General features: G+C 45.8%; 2 protein-coding genes across 2 annotated transcripts; one reads left to right on the forward strand and one right to left on the reverse strand.

Moving 5' to 3' along the window:
• Positions 1 to 4,407: 4,407 nt before the first annotated feature.
• On the forward strand, positions 4,408 to 12,398 carry LOC101156175 (primary amine oxidase, liver isozyme). Its single transcript, XM_023957887.1, has 5 exons — positions 4,408 to 6,069; positions 8,482 to 8,600; positions 9,641 to 9,807; positions 11,488 to 11,620; positions 11,703 to 12,398. The coding sequence occupies exons 1-5, from the start codon at positions 4,494 to 4,496 to the stop codon at positions 11,991 to 11,993; spliced, it is 2,286 nt and encodes a 761-aa protein (XP_023813655.1). The 5' UTR covers positions 4,408 to 4,493; the 3' UTR covers positions 11,994 to 12,398.
• Positions 12,399 to 15,969: 3,571 nt separating this feature from the next.
• Positions 15,970 to 26,016, reverse strand: actr10 (actin related protein 10 homolog). Its single transcript, XM_023957888.1, has 13 exons — positions 25,809 to 26,016; positions 23,373 to 23,445; positions 23,213 to 23,295; positions 22,976 to 23,084; positions 21,480 to 21,587; positions 18,258 to 18,325; positions 18,070 to 18,149; positions 17,778 to 17,813; positions 17,490 to 17,569; positions 17,343 to 17,416; positions 16,975 to 17,056; positions 16,666 to 16,867; positions 15,970 to 16,554 (listed from the first exon to the last, which is right to left on the reverse strand). The coding sequence occupies exons 1-13, from the start codon at positions 25,883 to 25,885 to the stop codon at positions 16,373 to 16,375; spliced, it is 1,254 nt and encodes a 417-aa protein (XP_023813656.1). The 5' UTR covers positions 25,886 to 26,016; the 3' UTR covers positions 15,970 to 16,372.
• Between the last annotated feature and the right edge of the window lie 509 nt (positions 26,017 to 26,525).

Here is a 26,525-nt window from a genome sequence, read left to right on the forward strand (position 1 = left end):
CAGGTCTTTTTGTGTTGCTGAGTTCACCAGTGCTTTCTTTCTTTCTCAGGATGGACCACACTGTTGATGTTGCCACTCCTAATACTGTAGCAGTTTCTGGTTTCATGGTTTTTGTCTGTTTTCTTAGCTTAATGATGGCTCCTTTCACCTGCATGGAGAGCTCCTTTGACCGCATGTTGTCTGTTTACAGCAAAATCTTCCAAATGAAGCTCGAGTCCTCTAATCAACTCCAGGCCTTTTATCTGCTTCACTCATGATGACATAACAAGGGAATTGCCCACACCTGCCCATTCAATAGCATGGAAGTCAATTGTCCAATTACTTACCATGAAATGAAGGGATTGTGTTTAAAAATGCTTTAGTTTTTCACATTTTTATGCAATCTTTTTATTCAACCCATGGAATAAAAGCTGAAAGTCTGCACTTCAATGGCATCTGAGTTGTTTGATTTCAAATTCACTGAGGTAATGTACAGAAACTAAAGTAGAAAGAATGTGTCTCTGTCCAAATATTTATGGTCCTGACTGTAGATGGAACAAGTAGTAGGATTGTGACTATTTTGACCCCCACACACACACACACACACATTTATAAAGTAGTAAGTGTAAAGTTTATTCTTCTAAGACAAACTTTCTGCTCTTTGTCTATATTTTGGTGGCTGAAAAAAGCATCATCTGTAATTAAAACTAGGATGCTGAACTGAACTCAGCCTGTGATGTGACCTGAAGTTTGTTTAATATTTATTTGAACAGGGACTGTTCACATTAATGAACCTTTCTGTAAAATGTTCACTGAGACCAAACCTACAAAGTCTTATTAGCCTTCAGATTTAGGTGCTGCAGAGACACAAACTGTGCATGTACATGTTGTGAATGGGCTGCATTTTGGGAATTTCTGCACTAGTGAGAAGGGGAACAGATAATGAACACATTCATATGTTTTTCCGTCTGTTTAGGATTAGAAAAGTTCTGTTTATTTTCTTCTGATGCGTCTTTTTGGCGTGAATGACAGATTGCTGTTGACTTTGACCCCGCGGCGTTTGGACGTTCGCTCTCTGATTCTGAGTTGGAGCGGTAGGAGGAGGCGGCTGCCTGCACACAACACGTCACAGGGGCTGAATGAGTTGGATCTGACATGTTTTCCGGCCCAGCTGCATTCTTGGGGAGTGTGGGCCCCTGGAGCAGCAGATCCACCCCATAAAAGGACTCCAATGCCCCGGTGTTGACATTAAACATGTTTTATACATTAGTTTTGTCAAAAGTAGATCATTAAAAAAAAAGAACTTGAAGCTACAAGAGTAAACATCAGGAAGTTATGTCAAACAATGCAGTTCTCCGTGTTGCAGCTGGAATAAAGCAGCTGTGATGGGACTTCTTCCAGGCATTTGTTTATCCATGTGTTGGTTGAATACATAGATAAATGTAGGATATTTCTGTTTGATGGTAGAGGAAGTTCTGACATTGCAAGGCCTCAGATTTCCCCTAAATGTCTCCTTAAACACCAGCGTGGCTCACATGAGTGCAGGGAAACTCTGTTTGATTCATGAGATTTTCAACTTTGCTGTGCTAAGTATTGGTATAATACTTAGCCCCCCCCCCCAAAAGCAGCTGGGATATTATTACTATTAAATTAATAGATGGTTATTGTTCTCACCAAAATGTACCAAGATGACCAATTCCAGGTTCTAACCTAGCTCCCTTATTCCTGTTGACCCCCCCCCCTTACTCATCTACCATCTGTCAATCAAACCACTGAGCTGAGTCCAAATTCTAAAAGCTGAACCCGTCAGCTTGATCCACTTCCTGCAGCTCTGGTCAGCATGACTCCCCCTGTCCTCTCTCATTACCAACATTATTCCCCCTCCCTCACCACTGGAATTATTCCCCCCACCCTCAAAAAACCTGGATCAGATCCCTCCAACCTCAGTTATTTCTGTCTCATCTCTAATCTCTCTTCTTTAAAAAACTGTTGCTGTAAAACTTTTAATTTCTATAAACAATTCCAGTCTGACTCCCACCCCGCCCCCTTCGCCTCCCACCCCAAACGACCTCCTGCTTGCTGCTGATCCTGGTTTACTTTCCATCTGAGCTCTGCCTTTGACACCATCTCTCATTCCATCTCCTTCATGGACTCTCCGCCATCAACACCACAATCAGACCTGTGGGCTAGAAACGTATGCAGACAGACAAAGCTGTGTGTATGTGTGAGTGTGTGTGTGCGGGGGGGGGGCAGAGTATCGGTACCAAAGTGGAGTATTGATACCATCACGATGGGATCCATACGTAAAGAGCTTGAATTGACTTTCATGTTGATCTATCCGCAGTGTTGCCAGATTGGGCGAAAAACAGCCGGATTTGAGCAGAAAAGTAGGGGGGGGGGGTCGCAAGAGTCTGGTGATACGATACGTATCCCACTATTGTACCGGAACACATTTCCTTTTCTTTTTTTTAAGTATGACTTAGTAAAAACTCTACCTGAACATTAATACGTCTTTGATTGTAATAAGAAGGTAACATTCAGTATATTTAATGATCACTATGTCAAGCACTGCAACTGTGTCTCATAGAGAAGCTGCTGTTACCAAAGCAAATTCATTGTGCTTTTAATTTGGTAACTTCAAATATTCAAAGGGAACAGTCAACATTGTCTGATTTCCACAACAAAATATATTTCAGTCTAAGAAAAACAATAGAATGAATGTGTCTGAACCCATAATGCTCTAAAAGTCTGATAGAGGAAATCAAGTTCTGATTATTTCCAACATTAATGTAGATCCTCCAGAACTTTTGCAAGGCTCGGAGGGGGGGGGGGATTATTTCCAGAAACAAAAAAGTGTGAGGATGAAGCAAAAATCTATTGGAGAAGCGGATTAACTAGTTAATAACTGCATAATTGCTAGTTTTATGATAATAGTTCTCATCAGAACCGATAAATGACAGAGGATAAAAAAGGAACATCTTTAGAAAGCAGTGAAATGATGCGTTCACTGGAACTCCGGGTTGGCTGCGGCTCCTTGTGCTTTCAATTCAATTCAATTCAATTCAATTTTATTTGTATAGCCCAAAATCACAACAACAGTCGTCTCGATGGGCTTCGAAGTAAAACATGAAATCAAAAGGATCACGAATACAAAGAGTTCAATAGGAAAATACTAAAATGAACTAACAAACTGACTAAGCTATACTGGCATACCTGCCCTTAGACCCCCCTTCGCGGTAAGGAAAAACTCCTAAAAAAACGTATTCCCGGAAAAAACGAAGAAACATCAGGGGTGCCCACATGAAGGAGGGATCCTCCCCCAGGACGGACAGGCGATTTACCAGAACTCTTAGAGAAGAATTAACTTATCTAAATCTACAACTACATATATAAAAGTCCAGCAGACGAGCTTCATCCAGCCGTGGTTGGGGGGACAGTCAGTGGCGCGAGTCGAGCCGGAGACAGGAACCACAGCCAGGTGTAGGAGCAGGAGCAGAGACGAGGTACTCGGTCAGGTACAGAGCAGAGACGAGCCAGAGATGAGCCAGAGGCAGGATCCACAGCCAGGTGTAGGAGCAGGAGCAAAGGCGAGGCAGACGGTCAGGAACTGGAGCACGGATGAAACAACTGGAGTCTGGAAGCACTCCCACTCCCCAGGAGGGGAGAGAGGGACAATACATGAATCACTGCACCAAACAGAGGCATGGAGAACTAAATGATGAATTATGATCAAAAATAGAGGAGAGGAAGGGTAGAAGTAAAAAAGGAAAGAGGACAGAACCCCAGAGCACCATAGTTACCCCAGCTTCAACTTCTAGCAGCCTTTTAAAAGAAATAGTTATTATTAAGTTTAATTTAAACAAACTAACATTAAGTTAAATAATCTCTGAATACTAACTAGTCTGACAATAAGCCTGTCCAAAGAGGAATGTTTTCAGTCTTTCCTTTCTGTGGGAAACGGATCCAAACGGCTCTTTGAGGGCTAAAGGATGCGGAGCCCTGATCTAAACGTTTTTCCTGCAGAAGTTTCCTTTTTTCTCGCCTGTATTCTGATTTTTCCAGAAAAAAAATAACCAGTAGGTCATGTCATGACACTTCTACGCCTCAGAGGAGCGTTTTTAAAAATATTTTTTAGGTCTAAAAAAGTAATCCTAAGTATTTTCCACCTAGAGATGGACATGCGTTTAGATGGACAGGATAGGAAAACTCTAATGACCCAGAATTCCATCGGCATTTAAACACATCATCTACACACAAATCTAGAGGGGAGAAGTCTCAGAACCCCTCCCGCACTGGTAACTGATCTGTGCGTAAAAGTGAATACACACTAGCAGCTACACATGACGCACAAAATGTTACAAATCACTCATATGCACACACAATCCAAAGTAACACACAATAGTTTTGAGACTCTTCTCTCCTCACTCCTCCTCCTCATGCAGGGGACCCCTCCCCCCTCCTAAACTCTGGCTGACTTCCCCGCTGCTGCGCCTTCTTTTCCTCACTTTGGCGCAATGGTGGAGCGGAGAATGAGCCCCGTGTGGAAGTGGGTGCTGGTGCTGTTCGCGCTCGCCTCGGTCATCCTCAACATCGGCCTGATCGTCGTCCACTCGGGCCGGACCCCCAGATGCGCCGCGCAGCGGGGCCGCGCGCTGTTGGCCGAGCACGACGCGCGCAGCGGCGTGTTCGCGGATCTGAGCCCGGAGGAGTACCTGCAGGTCCAGAAGTACATGCTGCGCCAGAAGGACTTGGACATCAGCACCAAGCAGACCACCAAACCCTCGGAGAACTTCCTGTTTCTGATCGACCTGCTCCTGCCCCCCAAAGCAGAAGTTCTGGCGTTCCTGGACGGGAACGGCCCTCAGCCAGAGAGGCGCGCCACGGTCGTGGTCTTCCACGGATCGACGGGCTTCATCAAGGAGTACGTGGTGGGACCCCTCCCCACGCCGACCTACCACCGGGATGTGACCCGGGAGAAGTACGGGATGGAGCTGCCTCTGACCAAGCGCACGGTGACGGTGGGGGAGTACGTGCTGATGTTCCAGTTCTTTGAAACGGAAGTCTTCTCCAAGCTGCAGAAGGTCATGGCGGAGAGCTTTGGCGTGGGGCCAAACCGAAAACTCAACGCCTTCGAGCAGATGCCCCGCGGGGTCCAGTCCGGAGACAGAAAGACCTGGGTGTCGTTTTTCCGGGACATGAGCGGGATGTACATCCACCCGGTGGGCTTCGAGGTGCTCCTGAACCACCAGGACCTGGACCCGTCCCGGTGGTCGGTGGAGCGCTTGCTGTACAACGGGGTCTACTTTGACTCCGTGGAGGAACTGAACCGCGCGTACGACGCGCGCAGCGTGGAGAGGATCGTTCACAAGGAGGCTCCTGACTACGGCTCCCTGAAGCCGAGGCCCGGGGTGCCGCTGCAGGTCGGTCCGCAGCAGTTTTCCGAGGGGGGGAAGCGCTTCAGCGTCCGCGGGAACCACGTGGTTTACCTGGACTGGAGCTTCGCCTTCGGGCTGAGCGCGCTCACGGGCATGCGCGTATTCGACGTGCGCTTCCGCAGCGAGCGCATCCTCTACGAGCTGAGCGTGCAGGAGGCCATGTCGGTGTACGGTTCCGTGACTCCCGGCATGATCGTCACCAAGTTCCTGGACTCCAGCATCGGCATCGGCCGCTTCGCGCACGAGCTGGTGCGCGGCGTCGACTGTCCTTACGACGCCACGTACGTGGACTCGGTCCGGTACATCGACACCCCCAGAGCCGTCCGGTTCCGGAACTCCATCTGCGTCTTCGAGCACAACATGGGCCAGCCTCTGCGGAGGCACTTCGCGGACTTCTTCCACCACAGCTACGGCGGGATGGCCAACAGCGCGCTGGTGTTCCGGACCATCACCGCCATCGGGAACTACGACTACATGTGGGACTTCATCTTCTACCAGAGCGGCTCCGTGGAGGCGAAGGTCCACGCCACGGGGTACATCTCCTCCTCCTACATGGTGCACGGCAGCCGGAGGCACGGGCACCAGGTGGCGGAGAAGGTTCTGGGCAACATCCACACCCACTTCATCAACTTCAAGGTGGACCTGGACGTGGGTGGTGAGAGGCACACCCCACCATCACCACACATGGCATGCGCATGCCACACGCACACGGATGCCATGGAGTGGGTTTTGTGCCATTTTTCAAGCACAACAGGCAGTTTTTTTATTCGTAAAACGTCAAACTTTTTGGTTACCCCAAAAATTATTTTGCACTTGAAACGGAAAAATGGACTTAGCCGGCTTCCGTGGCACATTTGTAATGTGGTGCCCTGGTCTGTGTCAGGGACTGCCTGGGGGTGTTGGACCCGAAAGGCAGGAGACCGGGCAGAAACAGAACCATGAGATGGAGAACCAGAACAGAGCAGAGGCTTCAATAGACTGACGGTCACTGACAGAAATGAAACCAGCTGTGGATGATCAACATGAACCTGGAGTGACTGACAGGAGAACAAGTGTCTGTCAAAGTCTTCACTTGTTTTTACATTTCAAGTCCTTTTTTCAGATTCAAGTGCAAAATAATTTTTTGATCATACACATTTTAGAAAATGTTAAGCTCAAAACGGTGAGTGTTGCGTTTGGAATGATGGCAGAAAAATCTCTCCATAAGATAACAGTAAAGAGCCGCTTCATTATTGTATCCTTTAAGGTCTACAGAAAGAAACAGGAAAGTGTGGATGTAGCCTAAAAGGAGCATTTCTGTCATTAGGATCTGCATCCGTTTACAGGCTGCAGATTTACATGGGTTGATTCCTGTCGGGTGTTAAACTCCTGATGTTCTTCATCACTGCTTCCATCCGGATTCCATCCATCCATCCATCTTCCTCCGCTTATCCGGGACCGGGTCGCGGGGGCAGCAGACTGAGCAGACTAAATGTTGGAGCGGATTCCAATCCGCTCCAACATTTAGGCCAAGGCTGCTCATTCCTGGTCCTGGAGATCTAACACCATGACTGTTTTCCAGGTCTCCAAGCCCTGCTAGCTGCTGATTAGCTCGATCAGACGTCTCCACATTCTGACTGAATGAACACACCTGGTCCAGGTAATCAGCAGCAAGCTGTGCAGGGAGGGCTGGAAAACAGGCGGGGTGGTAGATCTCCAGGAATGAGCAGCCCGGTGGGACTTTTGTGTCGTGAGGCAAAGTAACAACCTGAAGATCCGTCCATGCTGTGGCTCTGGGGTTAAGAGAACGTTTACTCTGGACACATGTGGGAATCAGATCACAACTGGGGGGGGGGCAGTGAGCAGCAGACACAGCCGCACTCGGGAACCTGGCATGGGTGTTGCATGTTTGTAATGAGGGCGTCCAGAAAAGATCAAAGGAAGAGCGCAGTAGACAGAGAATGTGTCCGAATGATTCCAAAAGCTTCATTGAAGCCACAGAGAAAATGAACATACGTGATTTTAAAAGCCGGACACGGCAGGTGTCCAGAAACACCCCCCCCCCCCCCCCCCAAGCCAGAGGTTTTTTCCAAACACTTAGAGAGGCACCGTCACCGTTTGGATCCACCAAACTAATGCGGGCCTGCAGGAGAGTCAGTCAGAAGACAGAGCTCTCCGCTCGGTCTGTGTTCCAATATGGTCACCAGGGTCCCGACCAAAAGAACGAGGTCCCGGATACACACAGCTAAAACGAGCTTCCTCCGTGGGGTAGCTCAGAAAGAGGGGGAAGAGCTCGGTCACCCGCAGGGGGCTCAGAGTAGAGCCGCTGCTCCTCCACGTCCTGAAGGCTTCTCTGGGACGGTGGCTACGTCCCCCCAAGCAAGACCCCGGACATGCTGGAGAGGGTACCTCTGTCTGCTGCCTGGGATCGGCTCAGGGCGGCCCTGGAGGAACGGGCATCTTTGCTTAGACTGCTGCCCCACAGACCCAGATGAAAATGGAAAGCTCTGTCCACGATCAGGATAGTGGGCTTGGCTTTGGCTTTACGTCAGAAGTCCTTCCTGTCACCGCGAGGAACGGCTGCTCAAACATTTCTGTCAGTGAGAGCTGGATGAAGTGTGAGTGTTTCCCAACTTTTCAGCTATCACTGATTTTGAATAACTAAAAAATAATTGAAAACATGTTTAAAACACATCTGTTAACAAGTCAGACTGATCTCTGATCTGTTTGGATTCTTGTTTCACGGCAAAAACAAAGCCTTACGTGGAAAAAGTGGATCTCTGTCCAACACAACTGTGACGCAAAAACTGCAGTTTGTCGACTATTCTGCCAACTGAAAACTAAACTTACAAGAACAGATTTGTGCTTTTACAAAATCAAAGACATTTGCTTCCTCCTGATCAGTGAGTGTGGAAGGAGAAGGTATTGTTCAATCAACAGACTGTTGTTTTTCAGTGGTCCTAGCTTCATCTTTGTTCATATTTGTCATTTTTGAACATTGTGTTTTAGTTTCCATCCAGGATTTCCTGTTGTCTGCGTCCACTGGTGACTCTAGCATGCCTCCTAAAACCTTTGTGTCCTCCTGAAGGTGTGAAAAACATGTTCCAGACCAAAGACATGGAGTTCGTGAACGTGTCCCTGCCATGGATGCCTGATCGCTCTGCCATGGTTCCTCAGTTGGTGGAGAAGCAGCTCAAGACAGAGAAGGTCACACTTGATGGGCTTTTGTTTTCACCATTGTTGCTTTCTCAGCTTGAGTTTTGAAGGAGGCTTATGTGAACAACTGTTGATGAATCAGCATGACTTTACACGACACTTCTACCCACGTTGACCGTCTCTCGGAGGCAGCAAAGTTTCTTCTGGTCAGAAACAACACTATTTCCCAAAACCATGTTAACCGAACTGCTTACAGCTCTCATGCTAGCGCTAGCTCACTGAAAACCAGCAGCAAACATTTTACAGCCTGTATTTAGTCTCACTTTGGGTTCAGGGCAACTTGTTAAGAAGATGTTAGAATAAAAGTGTGTGAAAATTCTGCTTGACGGTTGCAGTGATTCTGGACTGAAGACAGCAGAGCCTTAACACACGCTGGACATTGCAGCCCAAATCCTGACTGTGGAGATTTCACTCTGGACCTTCAGCAGCTCGGGTTCTGCTGCTCACCAGTCTTCCCCCAAACCTTTGGACCTTGATTCCCAAATGAAAGGAATACTTCCTTGGGAATACTTCGGGAATACTTCCTTTCATCAGAACCAGGACCGTGGACCTCTGGCCAACAGTCCAGTCCTTCTTCTCCTTGGTTCAGTTGAGACGTTTTCTCTGTTGGTGCGGAGTCAGAAGCGGTTTGACCCGAGGAACTGGTTGAGGGGTTTTTGAAGCTTTTGCTCCTCCTCGTTCTGGTCTGGTTCTTGAATCTTTGTGATGATCCGCTGACGCTCTCAGTCGTCTCTTTAGCTGCTGCATCTCATGCCACATGTTGGCCTCAGACTTTCCGTTGATCTGCTCGGACACGGCGCTCTGTGAACAGCCAGCCTCCTCAGCGAGGAACTTTAGTGGCTCACCCAGACTATGGAGGGGGTCCATGATGGTCTTCTGGATGGTTGTTTGAAGTCTTCTCGTTACTGACGAACTAACTAACTAATCCCGTACATGTCAGTTAGAGTTTAATCTGATCTCACTCTCGACTGAGCTCATTATTAGTTTGTAGACATTTTGACTTTGATTGTTTCTGTGTACATCCTCTCCAGGAGGCGGCCCTGCGCTATGACACCAAGACGCCGCGTTACCTCCACATTGCCAGCAATGCAACCAACTCCTGGGGCCATCAGCGGTCCTACAGACTGCAGGTGTTCAGTTTTGCAGGGGACCATCTGCCAGAAAGCCAGGCTGAGGAAAGGTCCATGTCCTGGGCCAGGTAGACGATAATGACAGTTTACAACATTCTTGTTGAATATACTATGTTAGGTAAAAACAAGGAGACTTTGCTGCTGCTAGTGTTGTTGTCACTAGAACAGGCAGACAGCTGGATCCGGCAGGTTTGTTAGCTCAGCTAAAAGTCCACAGAGCTAAATCAGAGTCAAGCAGAAAGGGGTTGATAACAGGCATAAGAGCATCAGAGGGGAGACTGGGTGAGAGTCGGGGCAGGCAAAAGGAGTCAAATACAGAACAGGGTCGCGAAACAGAAGATCAGGTCCCGATAAAACGCTTGGTAAGGAAGGCCAAGTGGCACAAACAAAACTTCACACGGAGTGATGCTCAGTGTAGTGTTTCTGTATGCTGTGATTGATTGGGTGAAATGAGTATCAGGTGTGCGGCATCCAGGAAGTGTGCGCTGGGGTTGCTGGGAGATGTAGTGAGGTTAGAACTCTGGGTGGAGATGGTTCCCGCCGTAGACCAGAGGGGGAGACAGAGTTCTGACTTCTGGCAGTTGTGCAAAACCTACTAAAATTTCAGTGTGTCTTGAACACCATTAACTCTTGCGTTGTCTTGTGGGTAAAAAAAGATCCACTGCTACGTTAAGTTGTTAAAAAAATACCTTAACCTATCTCTTTCCAATTGGAATGTAATGACTTTCCTAAAGGGGCTCCATCATTGAAAGGGTTCCACTTTGGTTTTGTTTAGGGGCTGTACACCACTAGGGTATCAAGACTATCCTTTTAAAGTCAAAAGGTTAAAGCCCCATTAGTTGTCAGGCATGTAGTGCAGTGAGTCTTCTTTTGGTAGTATGCGACACACATGGTGTGTAGCTTCTGTTTTAGTTCTGTATATTAAGGCAGCAGCTGTCCAAACAGGTTTTGTGAGGATTATCAATGTGAACACTGTTGGAGCCCCAGAATCAGTGAATTTATGCGTTTTTAGTGAGTTTCATTAATTCTATTGTACAGCCTGTAGACGTTACACCACTTGGGCATCCTGACTATCTTTGATAGGTAGTGGACCGCAGTGAACCAGAAAGGCTATCTGGTTGGCCTTCTGCTAGATATTTGCTTGAAGGCTTTCGCTTTCTTCTAAGTCCAATGAAAAGAATGGACATCGATTCTTAGCTCTTCCAGATGATTCTTAGTTTTTCAGAGCTCCTACTGATGACCCTTCACAAATGAAGTTGTCTAATAAAGCTCTAACTCTGCTGACAACACTGTCAAATGTCTTTTTCCTCTGAGTCAGCTTCCTTCAGGAGCATTTTGAAAACAAATCTAGAGGGTCAAAGCGGTAACTGGTTAAGAGAAGAAGAAATAAGACTGTGGCAGGAGCAAAGGAAAGCTTGAATTTATACTATTCTTAATCCTCAAAACTTGACTCCAGAACACGGATAGACCACAAAGTAACAAACCCTTCTTTTTACCTTAACGGCTCAGCAATCATGAACATTGTTGATGCTCTCAGTTTTCAGGTTTCTTTTCTATTTTTGGAAACGTTGACCTGCTTCCCAAAATGTGCACTGCTTAGATGCCATCAATGGGCTCCAGTGTTTTTTATTGCTTACATGTCATTGAACATACTTTAATGTTTTTGACCCTATCCCTAAATTCAGAATAACTTGATTTCTCCAAACAAAGTAATGTTTTCTTCTGCATTTATTCAATGTTTTCTGTAGGTACAAGGTTGCCATAACTAAACACAAAGACCAGGAGCAAACTAGCAGCAGTCTTTACAGTCAAAATGATATGTGGACTCCAGCTGTGGACTTCAGCAAGTACATTGAAGACGACGAAAACATTGACAATGAAGTACGTTAATCGTGGATTTGATCTGAGAATCTACAGTGTGCCTGTATTACTATGACTTAGATGTTACCTGATGTGCTTGCAGGACTTGGTTGCCTGGGTGACCACTGGTTTTCTACACATTCCTCATGCTGAGGACATTCCCAACACGGTAACAGTTGGTAATGGCGGTGGGGTCCTGCTGCGGCCCCATAACTACTTTAATGAGGATCCCTCTGTCCACTCTGGGGATGCTGTGTACTTTGTCCCTGGATCTGAAGAAAGCTGCGACAGCAACAGGATGGCCTGCTTTGCTCAAGAGACCTGTGGACCAGTCTTAGAACCCTTCACCTACCACGGTTTTGACGGAGTCATGAAATTTGAGGAATGGTCCTAAATCATTGCAAAAAAGTTTGTAATAGCTGCAGAGATGTGTTTTGGGGTTTTATTGAGGCAGACAGATGAGTTTTTCTATTGCATAACGTTTCATTTTCATTTGAAAAGTTGATAAGTTTTCTTTTATCAACTTGTGGAAGTAATTGCTGCGTATTTTGTGACAGTCTTGGTTTTACATGCAATAGTTACGTCATCTATCACAGCAATCATTTTAAAGTTTCATAATGGGAATTTAATGTTGATGAAAATGTTGTATTTTTGAAAACACACTTTTTAAAATGAAAACGTTTTGATGTAAACAATGTTTTGGATAATCCGGTATACTGTGAGCCTAAAATACTAACTTTTCCACATGTATTTTTTATTTTAAATACTTTTCACCAATAAAAAAAACGTGCGATATCTATCTATGTATACACGTGTAAATATATAGGTATATGTGAATATGTCTATATATATATATTATATATATTATATATATATATATATATATATATATTATATACACACAGTACAGACCAACAGTTTGGACACACCTTCTCATTCAAAGAGTTCTTTATTTGCATGACTATACAAATTGTAGATTCACACTGAAGGCATCAAATTATTAATTATATACATAACAAAAAAGTGTGAAACAACTGTAAATATTTCATATTGTAGGGATGAGCTTCCAGAGGTAGTCACCTGAAATGGTCTTTCAACAGTCTTGAAGGAGTTCCCAGAATGCTTAGCACTTGTTGGCCCTTTTGCCTTCATTCTGCGGTCCAGCTCACCCCAAACCATCTGGGTTGGGTTCAGGTGACTGTGGAGGCCAGGTCATCTGCTTTTTGGTCAAATAGCCCTTCCACAGCCTGGAGGAGTTTGGGGTCATTGTCCTGTTGAAAAAGAAATGATGGTCCAACTAAACTCAAACCGGATGGAATAGCATGCTGCTGCAAGATGCTGTGGTAGCCATGCTGGTTCAGTATGCCTTCAGTTTGGAATAAATCCCAAACAGTGTCACCAGCAAAGCCCCCCACACCATCACACCTCCTCCTCCATGCTTCACGGTGGGAACCAGGCATGTAGAGTCCATCCGTTCACTTTTTCTGCTTCGCACAAAGACACGGTGGTTGGAACCAAAAATCTCACGTTTGCCCTCATCAGACCAAAGCCCAGATTTCCACTGTCTGATGTCCATTCCTGGTGTTCTTTAGTCCAAACAAGTCTCTTCTGCTTGTTGCCTTTCTTTAGCAGTGGTTTCCTAGCAGATATTCTAGCATGAAGGCCTGATTGACACAGTCTCCTTTGAACAGTTGTAGTAGAGATGTGTCTGCTGCTAGAACTCTGTGTGCCATTGACCTGCTCTCTAATCTGAGCTGCTGTTAAGATGCCATTTCTGAGGCTGCTGACTCGGATGAACTTATCCTCTGCAGCAGAGGTGACTCTTGGTCTTCCTTTCCTGGGGGGGTCCGCATGTGAGCCAGAAAAAAAGATTTCATTTGAAATGAAGAGAACATGCAGAAGCTGTAACCGGCAGATGGATTTATATGCAGAGTTGCAATGAATTTGAGGTGTACAAAGGAAAGCGCTGAGTAATTCGGCAGGGGAGAGTGGCGGCCTTCAGCTTCTGGCATAGACAAAGATCAGGGGTAGGTAAGGGGACAAGGTGGAAGGCAGACCACCAAACGGAGCCAGAGATCCAGCGAAGGTCAGAGGTACGGCTGTGTAAACACACAGGACGCCAATCAAGTAAGTAGACACAAGACTGAATGTATAGAGGCTAGGAGATTCAGAGGAGAGCTGAGGAATGAATGAGTGGAACCAGCTGGGGAATATCCAGGTACTGAAGGCAAGGGATGATGGGTAATGTAGTGTACAAACACCAGGAAGCAGCCTATGGGGACAGTTTCTGCTGGGGGGGTTATTACAGTTTTCCAATGGCTAAAACACATTTTCTGAAACAGACCAATTCAACCAAACACATTTTTCCATCTTCTTCCGTTTGTTCTCTTTCGGGGTCACGGGGCTGCTGGAGCCTATCCTGGCCACTTATGGGCAAAGGCAGAGGACAACCTGGACAGGTCGCCAGTCTGTTGCAGGGTCATATATATACCTGGTGCAGGTTGAGGTCTTGGTGCAGGTTGAGGTCTTGGTGCAGGTTGAGGTCCTGGTGCAGGTTCAGGTCTTAGTGCAGGTTCACGTCTTGGTGCAGGTTGAGGTCTTTGGTGCAGGTTCAGGTCTTGGTGCAGGTTCACATCTTGGTGCAGATTCAGGTCTTGGTGCAGGTTCAGGTCTTGGTGCAGGTTCACGTCTTGGTGCAGGTTCAGGTCTTTGGTGCAGGTTCAGGTCTTGGTGCAGGTTCAGGTCTTTGGTGCAGGTTCAGGTCCTGGTGCAGGTTCAGGTCTTAGTGCAGGTTCACGTCTTGGTGCAGGTTCAGGTCTTTGGTGCAGGTACAGGTCTTGGTGCAGGTTCAGGTCTTGGTGCAGGTTCAGGTCTTTGGTGCAGGTTCAGGTCTTGGTGCAGGTTCAGGTCTTGGTGCAGGTTCATGTCTTGGTGCAGGTTCACATCTTGGTGCAGATTCAGGTCTTGGTGCGGGTTCAGGTCCTGGTGCAGGTTCAGGTCTTGGTGCAGGTTCAGGTCTTGGTGCAGGTTCAGGTCTTGGTGCAGGTTCAGGTCTTGGTGCAGGTTCAGGTCTTGGTGCAGGTTCAGGTCCTGGTGCAGGTTCAGGTCTTGGTGCAAGTCTTGCTTTGAAAAGCCACTCAGGTGAGAACTGTCCTGATATTCCCTGCAGTTAATTTGCGACAAGTGTCTTCAGTTTTGCTGCGTTGTGTGTTGATGGTTGTGTTGGAACAGCATTCGAGTTTAGCCTCTTTGTGTTAGCGCTTTGCATCTTGAATGTTGTGAACGTCAATTATGTTTTTAAAGTGAGAATTTGTCAGAGTAGATTCGAGTTTAGCTGTTTTAGACCAAAGAGGGATGTTTTTGAGAAAGAGCAACTGATGGACTGTTCAGAGAGCAGAACTTAGGAAAACTGTGATAGTTATAATACTTTTTATTTCTTAGACACCTTTCTCTGAATTCAATGTGGCTGAAGAGACAAAACACTATAAATATAAGCAGAACAGCTACAACTAGAGGTGAAAGTAGATTTTTGTTTATGCCGTTACTATAACAAATGACGTCAAAGTAAATCTTTTTAACAGCAGTAAATGCAGATTAAAGGTGTAACGATCAATGGATTGATCCAACCAGATTGATCTCTCTGATGTAGAAGTTGATAATTGAATCAAATCAAACAATATCGCTAAAAATAATTTAAAAATGAAATAAATCAGTTATTATTGATATTGGAAAATAGCATCTGGATTGAGGTTCAGGAGGTTTGAATTTAAGTTCATAATGACCAATCACAGCAGACACACATGTGATGTCATCAACACGGATCAGTCCATCATTCCAGTCCAATGTGTGGACAGACTTTGAGTAGAGTCATGTGACCATCCAGTGTCTAGAATGTTCCAGTCTTTTGGGCGGTGTTGATGCCCCGACGTAGCGCTTCCTCTGTACAGGGACGGTTAGGGGACCTTTGAGGGTTTTGATTTTGAAAGTCAACTTTTTTGTGACTCAGCAGTGTTTTCAGTGGACTGAATGATTCTTTTCAAAGACTGTGAACAAATGATCCAGACTGAGTCCTTCTTACCATCTGGACGCGTCTACACATACCAGGATGTTCTGCACGGCTTTTATCTGCAGCTCTAGAACCTCCACGGCGTCTAACGTCACAATATTCTCCTATTTCTACTTCCTATATAGGATCTGACCACACTTCCTTTTTGCTTCAAAAAATAAAGTTGTACAAAATATTTCAAGCTGTCGTTTATTTGAGAACAATCCTAAAACCATTCCTATTAACCTAAAAAATGACTTTATGTAACCCTGGGTATTTATTTGTAATAAAAACAGTTAAAATGCTTAAATAATTCCACAAACGTGCATCTGCAGGGAGAAAAAGGCTTTAATACCAGGATAGTGGAATGAACAGGTTTGTGGAAACACTGACATCTGACTAAAAGACCATAAGACACTCCTAATTTAATGGAAATGGTTGGTTTGAATGCATACATGCCCATTGGGAGAATGAAATAATTAGCATTCATGTCTATAACTCGCTCTGCAGATGAAGATGTTTAAGCCAACACGTCTTTATTTATACCTGCTCTACTGGAACTGTGAGCGTTACTGTCATATAAATGCAGCTGCTATGGATACAAGCTGCCTCCTTTAACACCACTGCAGCGTGCCACAACTGGGACAAAAGCAAGAGTGGGATTTGCACCAGCAAACCTGAGCACTGAGTCCAATGATGAGCAGTGATGGTGACTTTTGGACTGCTGGTCATTTCTCTGAGGAGAACGCTCTTTTCATCAGGGGGGGAGGAGTCTTCCCTGCGTCGTAGAAAGACTCGGGTGGAGAAGACGTCAAGCTGCACCAGTCGGGTATGCGGCCCGTCTGGTTGTAGTGATCCCGGGACACAGACCTGCTGCCCAGGATGTCCTGGAGAGCTCCAAATATGGCTCCTGGAAGACAGCAGACATGATGGTCACTGTGGTGGTTACTGTGGTGGTTACTGTGGAGGTTACTGCTCCGCCTCCAGCAGGGGAAAAGCTCACACTCATGCCACAACAAACCTCCCAGCCATGCCGTGCAGTTTGGTTTGGAGGGTGGAACGTGGATCTGAAAGCTCCTGTTGACCAGCACACTGCTGTATTTGGGTTTTTCCATCAGGAGGCGTATCTCTGCCAGCAGGCGGTGGAGGAAGCCGGGCAGCATGGACGTTCCCCCGATGACTACCAGGTTCTCACAAAGCACTTTCCGAGTGTCAATAGGACACTGTTGGAGAAAAAAACCAGCAGTCAGCCTTCACTGCAGGTTGGTCAGAATCACGCCAGGAGTTTCCTGTACCAATGAAACGCAGACAGGAATCAAACTCCTCCTACCTTGACCAAAGCATCGAGTATCAGAGATGCCACACTCTTCTCTTCATTGTCTTGTTCAAACAGAATCTCCATCACAGAGTCCCTGGAAAACAGCATCCCTTTAGAAATGGTTTTATTTGACGGCACGTCCAAAGACTTCAAGCTCTGGTACTAGGGCAGGGGTCCCAAAATCCAGGCCTGCCGGTGTCCTGCTGGTTTCCCAGAATCCCTGCCTCATCTGCTGCTGGTTACCTGGATCAGGTGTGTTTAGCCGATCAGGAGCTTCAATGGCAGGACGGTTGGATAACATGTAGGACACCGGCCCTCCAGGCCTGGATTTGGGGACCCCTGTCCTAAGGTAACATGAATCCAGATCTGAACTACAGTACCTGACAGATCCGTTGATATGCAGGATTTTCTCCCCATCCAGCGGGTAATCCACATCTGGAGGAGGGGTGGGACGCTGCAATCACGAGTTCCCCCGCCATCAATACGTTTCTCCACAACTACAGCCTAACTGCTCCATCATTACTGACCTCTGCCGTCCCGTCCAGGTTGAACTTGGCTGCTTGCATCTTCAAACCTCTCTGCAGGTCACTGACAAAACAGGTTCTGACTGCAAGAAGGAGAAAAGGATGAGTCTGCTCAAGACGGGGCATCAGGCTGATCTGCTGTCAGATTCAAAATCCTCCATTGATGACCTCATCAATCTCTCATTTTTATCTGAGATTAGTGAACACAAAAACCATTTCTGGCTCCTTTAGCCCACCAAAAGTGGAAACAGAGGCAGAGAGAAGAAGTGTTTTATTTTCAGTCCAACTTACCCTTAATGTCTTCCACTATTTTCTCTGAGAGGGTTCCTAAACCAGAAAGAACACAGCAAATGACGTCTGTTTAAGGTATGCTTTCAACATACAATGATGCTGCTGTACTGCAGTAAAATAATACATGTTCATTTTACTCTAATGTATGATGAATCATCTGTTCTGCCACAATGATGAAGATCTGGTCATTAAAATCTTTTTTTGGTTTGTGTTGTATTTACCTTTACAATAGAGAAATGTTTAAATACACATGAGTCTAGTTTAATTTGATCTAATGGAATGCAAAGGTTACCGATGACAGCTGGAACGCTCTGCTTGGTGCTGCTGTCTGCGTCCACGGTGCACTGCTCTGCAACAAGTCTGTTCAGTTCACTGCAGTAGAAAATAAGCGGGAAATTCTCAAAAATAACCTACATTCTCCTCAGAAATGACCCTTTTACAGTCCCATGTGACACAATAACACCCAGCAGAGAGGCTTACCTATGAATGGCCTTCCCTCCCAGTGGGAGAGCCTCCCAGGCTGAAAGAATGGGAGTGCACTCGTACACCTGAGTCAGCACAGTTAAGGAGGCTCTAATGCTCAACGTGAACTAAAAGGAGGATTCTACTGAACCACAGGAAAAAGAAGCAAATCAAAAACGTCCAATCATACACTATATAGTCACAAGTGTTCAGTCAAAGCAGTTTTTCTCCAACAGCGTCTGACGCTTCCAGAGCCCAGTGATGCTGTAGGGACGGAGGGAGCCGGTTTTCTGTTGGTTCAGTGATAATCCAAACAATAAACCAGCAAATATAAAAACAGAGAGAATGAGTGAGAGAATGAGTGAGAGAACGAGTGAGAGAATGAGTGAGTGAATGAGTGAGTGAGCGAGTGAGAGAACCAGTGAGAGAACGAGTGAGAGAACGAGTGAGAGAACGAGTGAGAGAACGAGTGAGAGAATGAGTGAGTGAATGAGTGAGTGAGCGAGTGAGAGAACCAGTGAGAGAACGAGTGAGTGAATGAGTGAGTGAGCGAGTGAGAGAACCAGTGAGAGAACGAGTGAGAGAACGAGTGAGAGAATGAGTGAGTGAATGAGTGAGTGAGCGAGTGAGAGAACCAGTGAGAGAACGAGTGAGTGAGCAAGTGAGAGAACGAGTGAGAGAACGAGTGAGAAAATGAGTGAGAGAACGAGTGAGAGAACGAGTGAGAGAACGAGTGAGAGAACGAGTGAGAGAACGAGTGAGAGAACGAGTGAGAGAACGAGTGAGAGAACGAGTGAGAGAATGAGTGAGTGAATGAGTGAGTGAGCGAGTGAGAGAACCAGTGAGAGAACGAGTGAGTGAATGAGTGAGTGAGCAAGTGAGAGAACGAGTGAGAGAACGAGTGAGTGAGAGAACCAGTGAGAAAATGAGTGAGAGAACGAGTGAGTGAGCGAGTGAGAGAACGAGTGAGTGAGCGAGTGAGAGAACGAGTGAGAGAACGAGTGAGTGAACGAGTGAGAGAACGAGTGAGAGAATGAGTGAGAGAATGAGTGAGTGAATGAGTGAGTGAGCGAGTGAGAGAATGAGTGAGTGAGCGAGTGAGAGAACGAGTGAGAGAACGAGTGAGAGAACGAGTGAGTGAGCAAGTGAGAGAACGAGTGAGAGAACGAGTGAGTGAGAGAACCAGTGAGAAAATGAGTGAGAGAACGAGTGAGTGAGCGAGTGAGAGAACAATGAGGGAACGAGTGAGAGAATGAGTGAGAGAACGAGTGAGAGAACAATGAGGGAACGAGTGAGAGAATGAGTGAGAGAACGAGTGAGTGAGCAAGTGAGAGAACGAGTGAGTGAGCGAGTGAGAGAACGAGTGAGAGAACGAGTGAGAGAACGAGTGAGTGAGCGAACGAGTGAGTGAGCGAACGAGTGAGTGAGCGAACGAGTGAGAGAACGAGTGAGAGAACGAGTGAGAGAACGAGTGAGAGAACGAGTGAGAGAACGAGTGAGAGAACGAGTGAGAGAACGAGTGAGAGAATGAGTGAGAGAACGAGTGAGAGAACGAGGGAGAGAATGAGTGAGTGAGCGAGTGAAAGAACAAGTGAGAGAATGAGTGAGAGAACAAGTGAATGAGCGAGTGAGAGAACGAGTGAGTGAGCGAACGAGTGAGTGAGCGAACGAGTGAGTGAGCGAACGAGTGAGAGAACGAGTAAGAGAACGAGTGAGTGAGCGAGTGAGAGAACCAGTGAGAGAGCGAGTGAGTGAGCGAGTGAGAGAACGAGTGAGTGAGCGAGTGAGAGAACTATTGAGAGAACGAGTGAGTGAGCGAGTGAGAGAACGAGTGAGAGAACGAGTGAGAGAACGAGTGAGTGAGCGAGTGAGAGAACCAGTGAGAGAACGAGTAAGAGAACGAGTGAGTGAGCGAGTGAGAGAACAAGTGAAAGAACGAGTGAGAGAACGAGTGAGTGAGCGAGTGAGAGAACCAGTGAGAGAACGAGTAAGAGAACGAGTGAGTGAGCGAGTGAGAGAACCAGTGAGAGAACCAGTGAGAGAACGAGTAAGAGAACGAGTGAGTGAGCGAGTGAGAGAACAAGTGAAAGAACGAGTGAGAGAACGAGTGAGAGAACGAGTGAGTGAATGAGTGAGTGAGCGAGTGAGTGAACGAGTGAGTGAATGAGGCAGGAAGGAATGTTTTTTGGTACAGAAATATTTTAAAAAGTGCTTTTTAATTAGTTCATCATTCATGGATTGAATACAAAAAATTCAAACTAATAGAAAAGTTAATAAAAATGTTAGAAGAACTACAAAGACAAACACGGAAAGACCTCTTGTGACCAGAATACAGTGAGGTGAAGAACATCCAACACTGTTGCAGCAGCTGCAGACTGAAATCTGAAGCATTTCTAGTGATGTCGGGAAAATTCCCTGCAGTACAAACTGGATCCCGATCTGTAACATCTACCTGAAGCGAACCGGTCAAACGAGGTAACCAGGATGTGAAGTGACTCAAATTGATGTATTGAGGCAGAGGGAGCTGTTGAGGGTCTCCAGGGTGGGGAGGGGGCAGCCAACAGTCTTTTTGGACGGCGTTATGACCCGCTGAGGCGCCTTCCTCTGAGCCTCTGAAGCAGCACGTTACTATGCTTTCTAAAGGCCAACACCAGCCTCTGTTTTCATGAGTCTCCTCAGGAAGTCCAGTCTGTGCCGGGCCTCTTTCAGCAGCTCAGTGGTTCTGGCTCTCCTGGATCTGGACTCCCAGCAAGCAAAAGTGTGTCCCCCTCTCCACACAGTCCCTACTAATCAACAGTGGAGGACCAGCTGTCTTTTTCTTCATTTACAGGTTGTCTACTCTCAGTTGTTTGGTCTTTGAGGTTGGTTGACCTCATATTTATAGACATCAAAAAGCCCAATGGAAACTCATGGATGTGTTGTTCTATAATTATACATCAATTACACAAAAGTTGATTGTTTCTGTCAAGACAATCATCCAGATAACCTTCCAGCTGTGCAGTGATTGGACACTAGATGGTGCTGGATGAGGCTACTGCTGCCTAGAACGAGTAAACATAAACCTGCTAGTTATGAAAACCCTTTCATATAAAGTCTATAAGGATGCTTTGAAATGATTGACATAATCTCCACTTTCATGGGGCCTGATGGGATTTCCTCACATTGACACTGGTTTGGAAGAATACTGACATCCTCTACTTTTTGGGAAACTTGCAGCTCAAACTGAAGAGTGAAGGATACGGGCAGAACAAGCGTCTCCGTGTAGCCACAGTCCAACACCAGAGCGGAGTTGATGCCTAAGGTCATGATGGCCACGAGATGACTGGGAGCATAAAGCACAGAGGGGACCTAAAAAACACCACAAACACGGCTCAGGGATGCTGGTGGGCTCAAACATTAGGATGTGCTGTGGCCTACCATTACAGACACTATTATATTTGTTACCTGGGATGAAATACTTGTAGAACAATCTAGTATAAAATATCATAAGATATGCAGCTGTGGTGAGCGGGCAGCCAGACTGAGCAAAGGCCCTAAAGTCAGGGACATGTGCTCAGTCTCCCCAAAGACGCTGCTGTGCTTTTTAGTTACACTTCTACAAACGTCCAATGAAAATAGTTTTAATTTATATTTCAATAAAGAAGAAAAATGTGGAGTGGTATAAAGACGACATGATTTTGGAATTGCCACCCTTCAGTTTGCAAACATGAACCGTGCATGGATGGCATTAAGGAACGCCGCTTGGTTTCTTTCTCACAAATGTTCCTGATTCAGCTTCAAACTCCAAGCATGTGAGCAGAGCAGACGCTGAGGAAGTCTAAAAAACTGAAATGATGGGTCCATGTTGGGTTTAAACTGGATCGGTTCTCTAGGTTTTTGGTTGTTTTTTTTGTTTTCGGTTGTCTTTTGGTGAAAAAGTACTAGCAAATGTAAGTTAGCATGTAGCTTACTTCAAGCTGCCATAAGATTGTTTTAGCCCATTTAAGGTTCCCATTTAGCGCAATTTTCACCGTCTTTTGCGATATGCGTACTGCACAGCTTGATATCACAATAATGATAAATTTGCGATTTATTGTGCAGGCCTAGTTCATAGTGTCTGTATTATTAACTGACTACTTTGGTTCTTCTGTTATCAGACACGGTTCTGTCTGATAACAGAAGAACCCAAGAAGTCATCATTGATGTGTCCATTCAATGCAAGCAGAAATTCTCCATGTCTGTTTAAGGGTTTTTAGCTAACGCGTGCTGGTCTACTGTCAATGGACAGCCCTGAGGGGCTCAGTCCACACAAGCTGCTGCGGGATTTCAATCAGCACATTTCTAGAAAAACAGTCACCGTTCAGCCTCAAAGTCTGGGACTTTGGTTTTGTTTACCACTTATGGGTACAGCCAGATCAGCCCCTGTGGTTTTGGTGAACATTCATGGAGAAAAGTTGTTTTCAAGAAAGTCTTAGTAGGAGAAGTAGAACAAAGGCTTCATGGGAAACAACGGTAGCCTCCATAGCTGCCTGTGAAGCGGCTTGACTTTATTTTTTCAGGCTTGAGGTAAACACAGAATTGTGTTCAATAGAAGAGAAACCAACTTTTACTACACAAACAACACAAGCTCTGTTACAAATGACAAGAAGTGACAACAACAAAACGCTGAGAGTTTTGTGGTAAATTCAGCTTCATATGGAGTCAGTAAAGTGAAGTAAACAACAAAAACCTCTAACAGAAAACATGATAGAAAGTACCTCAAATTGCTTGAAAAAAACCTTGGTGAGAGTCTCTCTGAAGTGGGAGGGGCAGAGGATGGACTCGATGATGACCACTCTTCTGTCGCGGGGGTTCACCAACAGATGCCTGTAGATGGAAGAACTTCAGAGCGGTTTCTCTGGATACTGCCTCAAACCTCCTTCTGTTGCGTGTCCCGTTACTGAATGACCAGAACAGGCGGCATCTCTACATCCAGTAAATACAGACAGTCTCACCTGAAGTACAGAGTGTGGATAAACTCTTTGAGGATGGCATACAGTTCTTCTGTGTTGATGTTGTATTGAACAACCTTGACCGTCTGAAAATGACACATTACATCTGTCATGCATTATATTTACAGTACTGCAGTTCAAGTGACAGTCACACCAGACTCACCTGCTGCTGTCCTGGTTTCTGGATCTCGCTCGGAATTATGAACCTGGGCCCCGTTTCCCCCGCAAAGCCACATCTGTGAAAACAGCTCTACGTTACCATTCAGTCACATTTCCTCCCATAACCTCCTCTAAAGAGTTGCCATCAAGTCACTCCATCAGGACTTTACTCAACCATCACTCTTAGCCTTAGTGCCTAATTAGCCTAAAAACTGAGACAAAACCAAAATGAGTTCAGTGAGTTAGAATGATAACAGCTGCTTTCACTAAGTGAGTTGGCTTCAGAGCAGCAATAAGGATAAATAAATCTGATGTTCATTGTTGAAAAGCAGTCCTTTTATTTAACGACCCACTCCAATGAAAGGGGTGTTTTTGGTGCCTTTAGCGTGTTCGTGGAGCATTTCTCTCATGACAGAGGACATAGAAAAGAAACTTAAGACTCAAACTGTTTCTGAGGATTTCTTTATTCACGGTAAATCAGGATCAGACGAAAAAATGCTGTTCGAAAAAGCTTGTAGCTGCTAATCAGCTGTGCAAGGAGTAACCGTACAGCGAATGGATTACATTCAAATACAGTAGAAAACTGAACGGAAAAAAAAGACATAATTGAAATCAGTTCTAGAAAGTGTGTTAGTCTGGGGTGGAGCTGGCAGAGCAGGGGGTGGTCCTCACTTTGTGACATCACAATGTCAAGAACCACGTTTTGGTGGATTGGGAGGGGCTGGTGCTCAGAGAGCAGCTTTTTAGAAAAATACTCAGAAATGTGTGATTAATGCATATATATGAAAATACAGACCCTTTTTTAGAAGGCATAGTCCCATAAAACAATAGCCAAACACAAATCATTATCCCCAAAGCAGGCTTTAGAGGCAGCAGTTGTTCAAATCCAGTCTGTGTCCCACCGGCCTGAGCGCCATTGTCTGTAACGTTGTTCTTCCTGTTCTTGTGAACCGAGTTCAGGATTATTATTTATAATTTAATAATTCAGCCCCTCTTCACAACCAACATCACACCTTAAACATGAGTTCCAATGACAGAATATGATGGGAGGAGCAGTATTTTTCAGAAAAGAAAACCACAAGAGTTTGATGCATCAAACTAACCAGGTATAATCTTACTGGTGCCAAAAGCATTGAAATGGAGATAAAAACGCTCAATAAAAGAGGACAGACATCCTGTTTCATGTGACATCATGTGCTTTCCCAGTAGCCATCATGCGTCTAACTCCACGCATCAGCAGGCTAAGAGCAGATCAGCTGCCTCAACATGTGCTGGGAGTCTGAAGGACCTCTGTGTGGTCTGGGTCAAAGGCTCCAACTCTACAATCACAATCTCCCCCAGGAGTAAAAAAAACCCCTCTGAACTGCAACCATCCCATTTTACCACTAAACCTTCCCTTCAGGACCTCCTCTCACCAACAGCCACGTGTCAAACTCCAGGCAGGAGGTGGAACACTTGGAAGCAGAGACAACCACCTCTGCATCCCCGTGAAGAAGACCACAGAAATGACCGTGGACTTCAGGAGGGACAGACAGACCCCCCCTTCACACGGGAGGGGCCGCGGTGGAAGTAGGAGCTCAGTCCTCCTACAGGGGTGTGGTGGACAGCATCCTGTCCTCTGGCATTAGGAGCAGGACCACCAGACTGAGGAACAGCTGCTCAACTTTGGAGGATCCCTGTACCCCCTCCCTTTATGTCTCTGTTTACACCCCCCTCTCATGGACAAACATCTCTAAAAACAGATATACATTTACATTTAGATTTTGTGTTAAATTGTTCAATGTTGCCTTTGTAACACATGGATACAACGTTTTCCTGTCATTTTTATTTGCACCATAACCGGCTGACCCGGGACCAGAGCCAAGAATTTCGTTTTACCCTGTGGTGAAAAGGCAATAAAGAATCCGTGAGTTAGTTGGAGTGTAAAAGTAAAAAAACGCCCCAAAAAAAGCTTTTGACCATAAAAACCCCCACCTGGATTAAAACGTTCCACCTCCACAGAAGAGGACTTAAACCTCCAGGATCCTGCCAGGTTTTGGTCCTTACCCCCCTTCCTGATCCATCCTGGTCCCCAGCAGAACCTCAGCATCTTCAGCCCTGCCTCAGTCTGAACCAACATGGCTGCTGTCACCACAGTCTTCTTCACCTTTGCTTTCTCTGGATGATTCTCTATCATCACAGGAGCAACTATGTACTGAAACTCCATCAGGATTTCCCTCCACTGTTATTACCGAGCTAGCATTAGCCGACCGGCTGTTAGCCGAGCAGCATCTAACGTCTGACCAAGAGGACAGACTTTAAATCAACCACACAGATACAGCAGTACACGCCAACACACAAATACACACAGACACAACTCCGTTACGTTATGGTAACCATTGAAAGTGTTGAGTTACGATGTAGTTACTATTAGTATGAATAGAAAACGGCTAGCACTTACTTTGTATATGCCGCTCCTAAATCAATCACAACTGCGGTCTTCTCGCCTCCACTTCCCAGCCCATCGAACAATGGCATTTTCCTAACCGGTCTGCCCTGGAATCACACGGTCGCAGGTCCGATCACCAGCTGCTTCGACACATTGAGCATAACAAACGTCTGGCTCGTAGTAAAACGCTGTAGACTGACGTCATCAGGGCGGTGAAGCACTTCCGGTTCACATGTCAGCGGTATGACCAATGAGTTATATCACTAGAGGAGACATCACGTGATTCCTCATGGGAGGAGAGCGCCGCCATCTTGGTGAGGTCAACTTACTGCTGCAGTGCAGCATGTGAACACATTTTTTGCATAATACCAGTTCATTGTTTGGGTTTCAACTGCCAAAATCAGAGAACTGAGTCCATGAAGGAGGAAGGCAGATCATTTCACAGGTAAGTACTGTAATTCTTTTCTTTTAAGACTGTAGGGGCTTCATTAATAGAACACATGTTGACATGTATGATGCTGCAGGACTGTTATCAACATGCTGCATGATGTACGGAGAATTTGCTGTCGACATAAATGTAAACTTTATTTTGCTAAACCTGTATACAGCATACTAGGCTATTATAGTAATATAGATTTATACATTTCTGACTCAGAGACTGAACTTTTCTTGCAGGTTTCCAATGGATTCAGACTTAAGGAAAAAGTGGATCTTATCAATGAAAAGAGC

The sequence above is a fragment of the Oryzias latipes genome, chromosome 8 (genome assembly GCF_002234675.1).
Source record: "Oryzias latipes chromosome 8, ASM223467v1".
NCBI lineage: Eukaryota > Metazoa > Chordata > Actinopteri > Beloniformes > Adrianichthyidae > Oryzias > Oryzias latipes.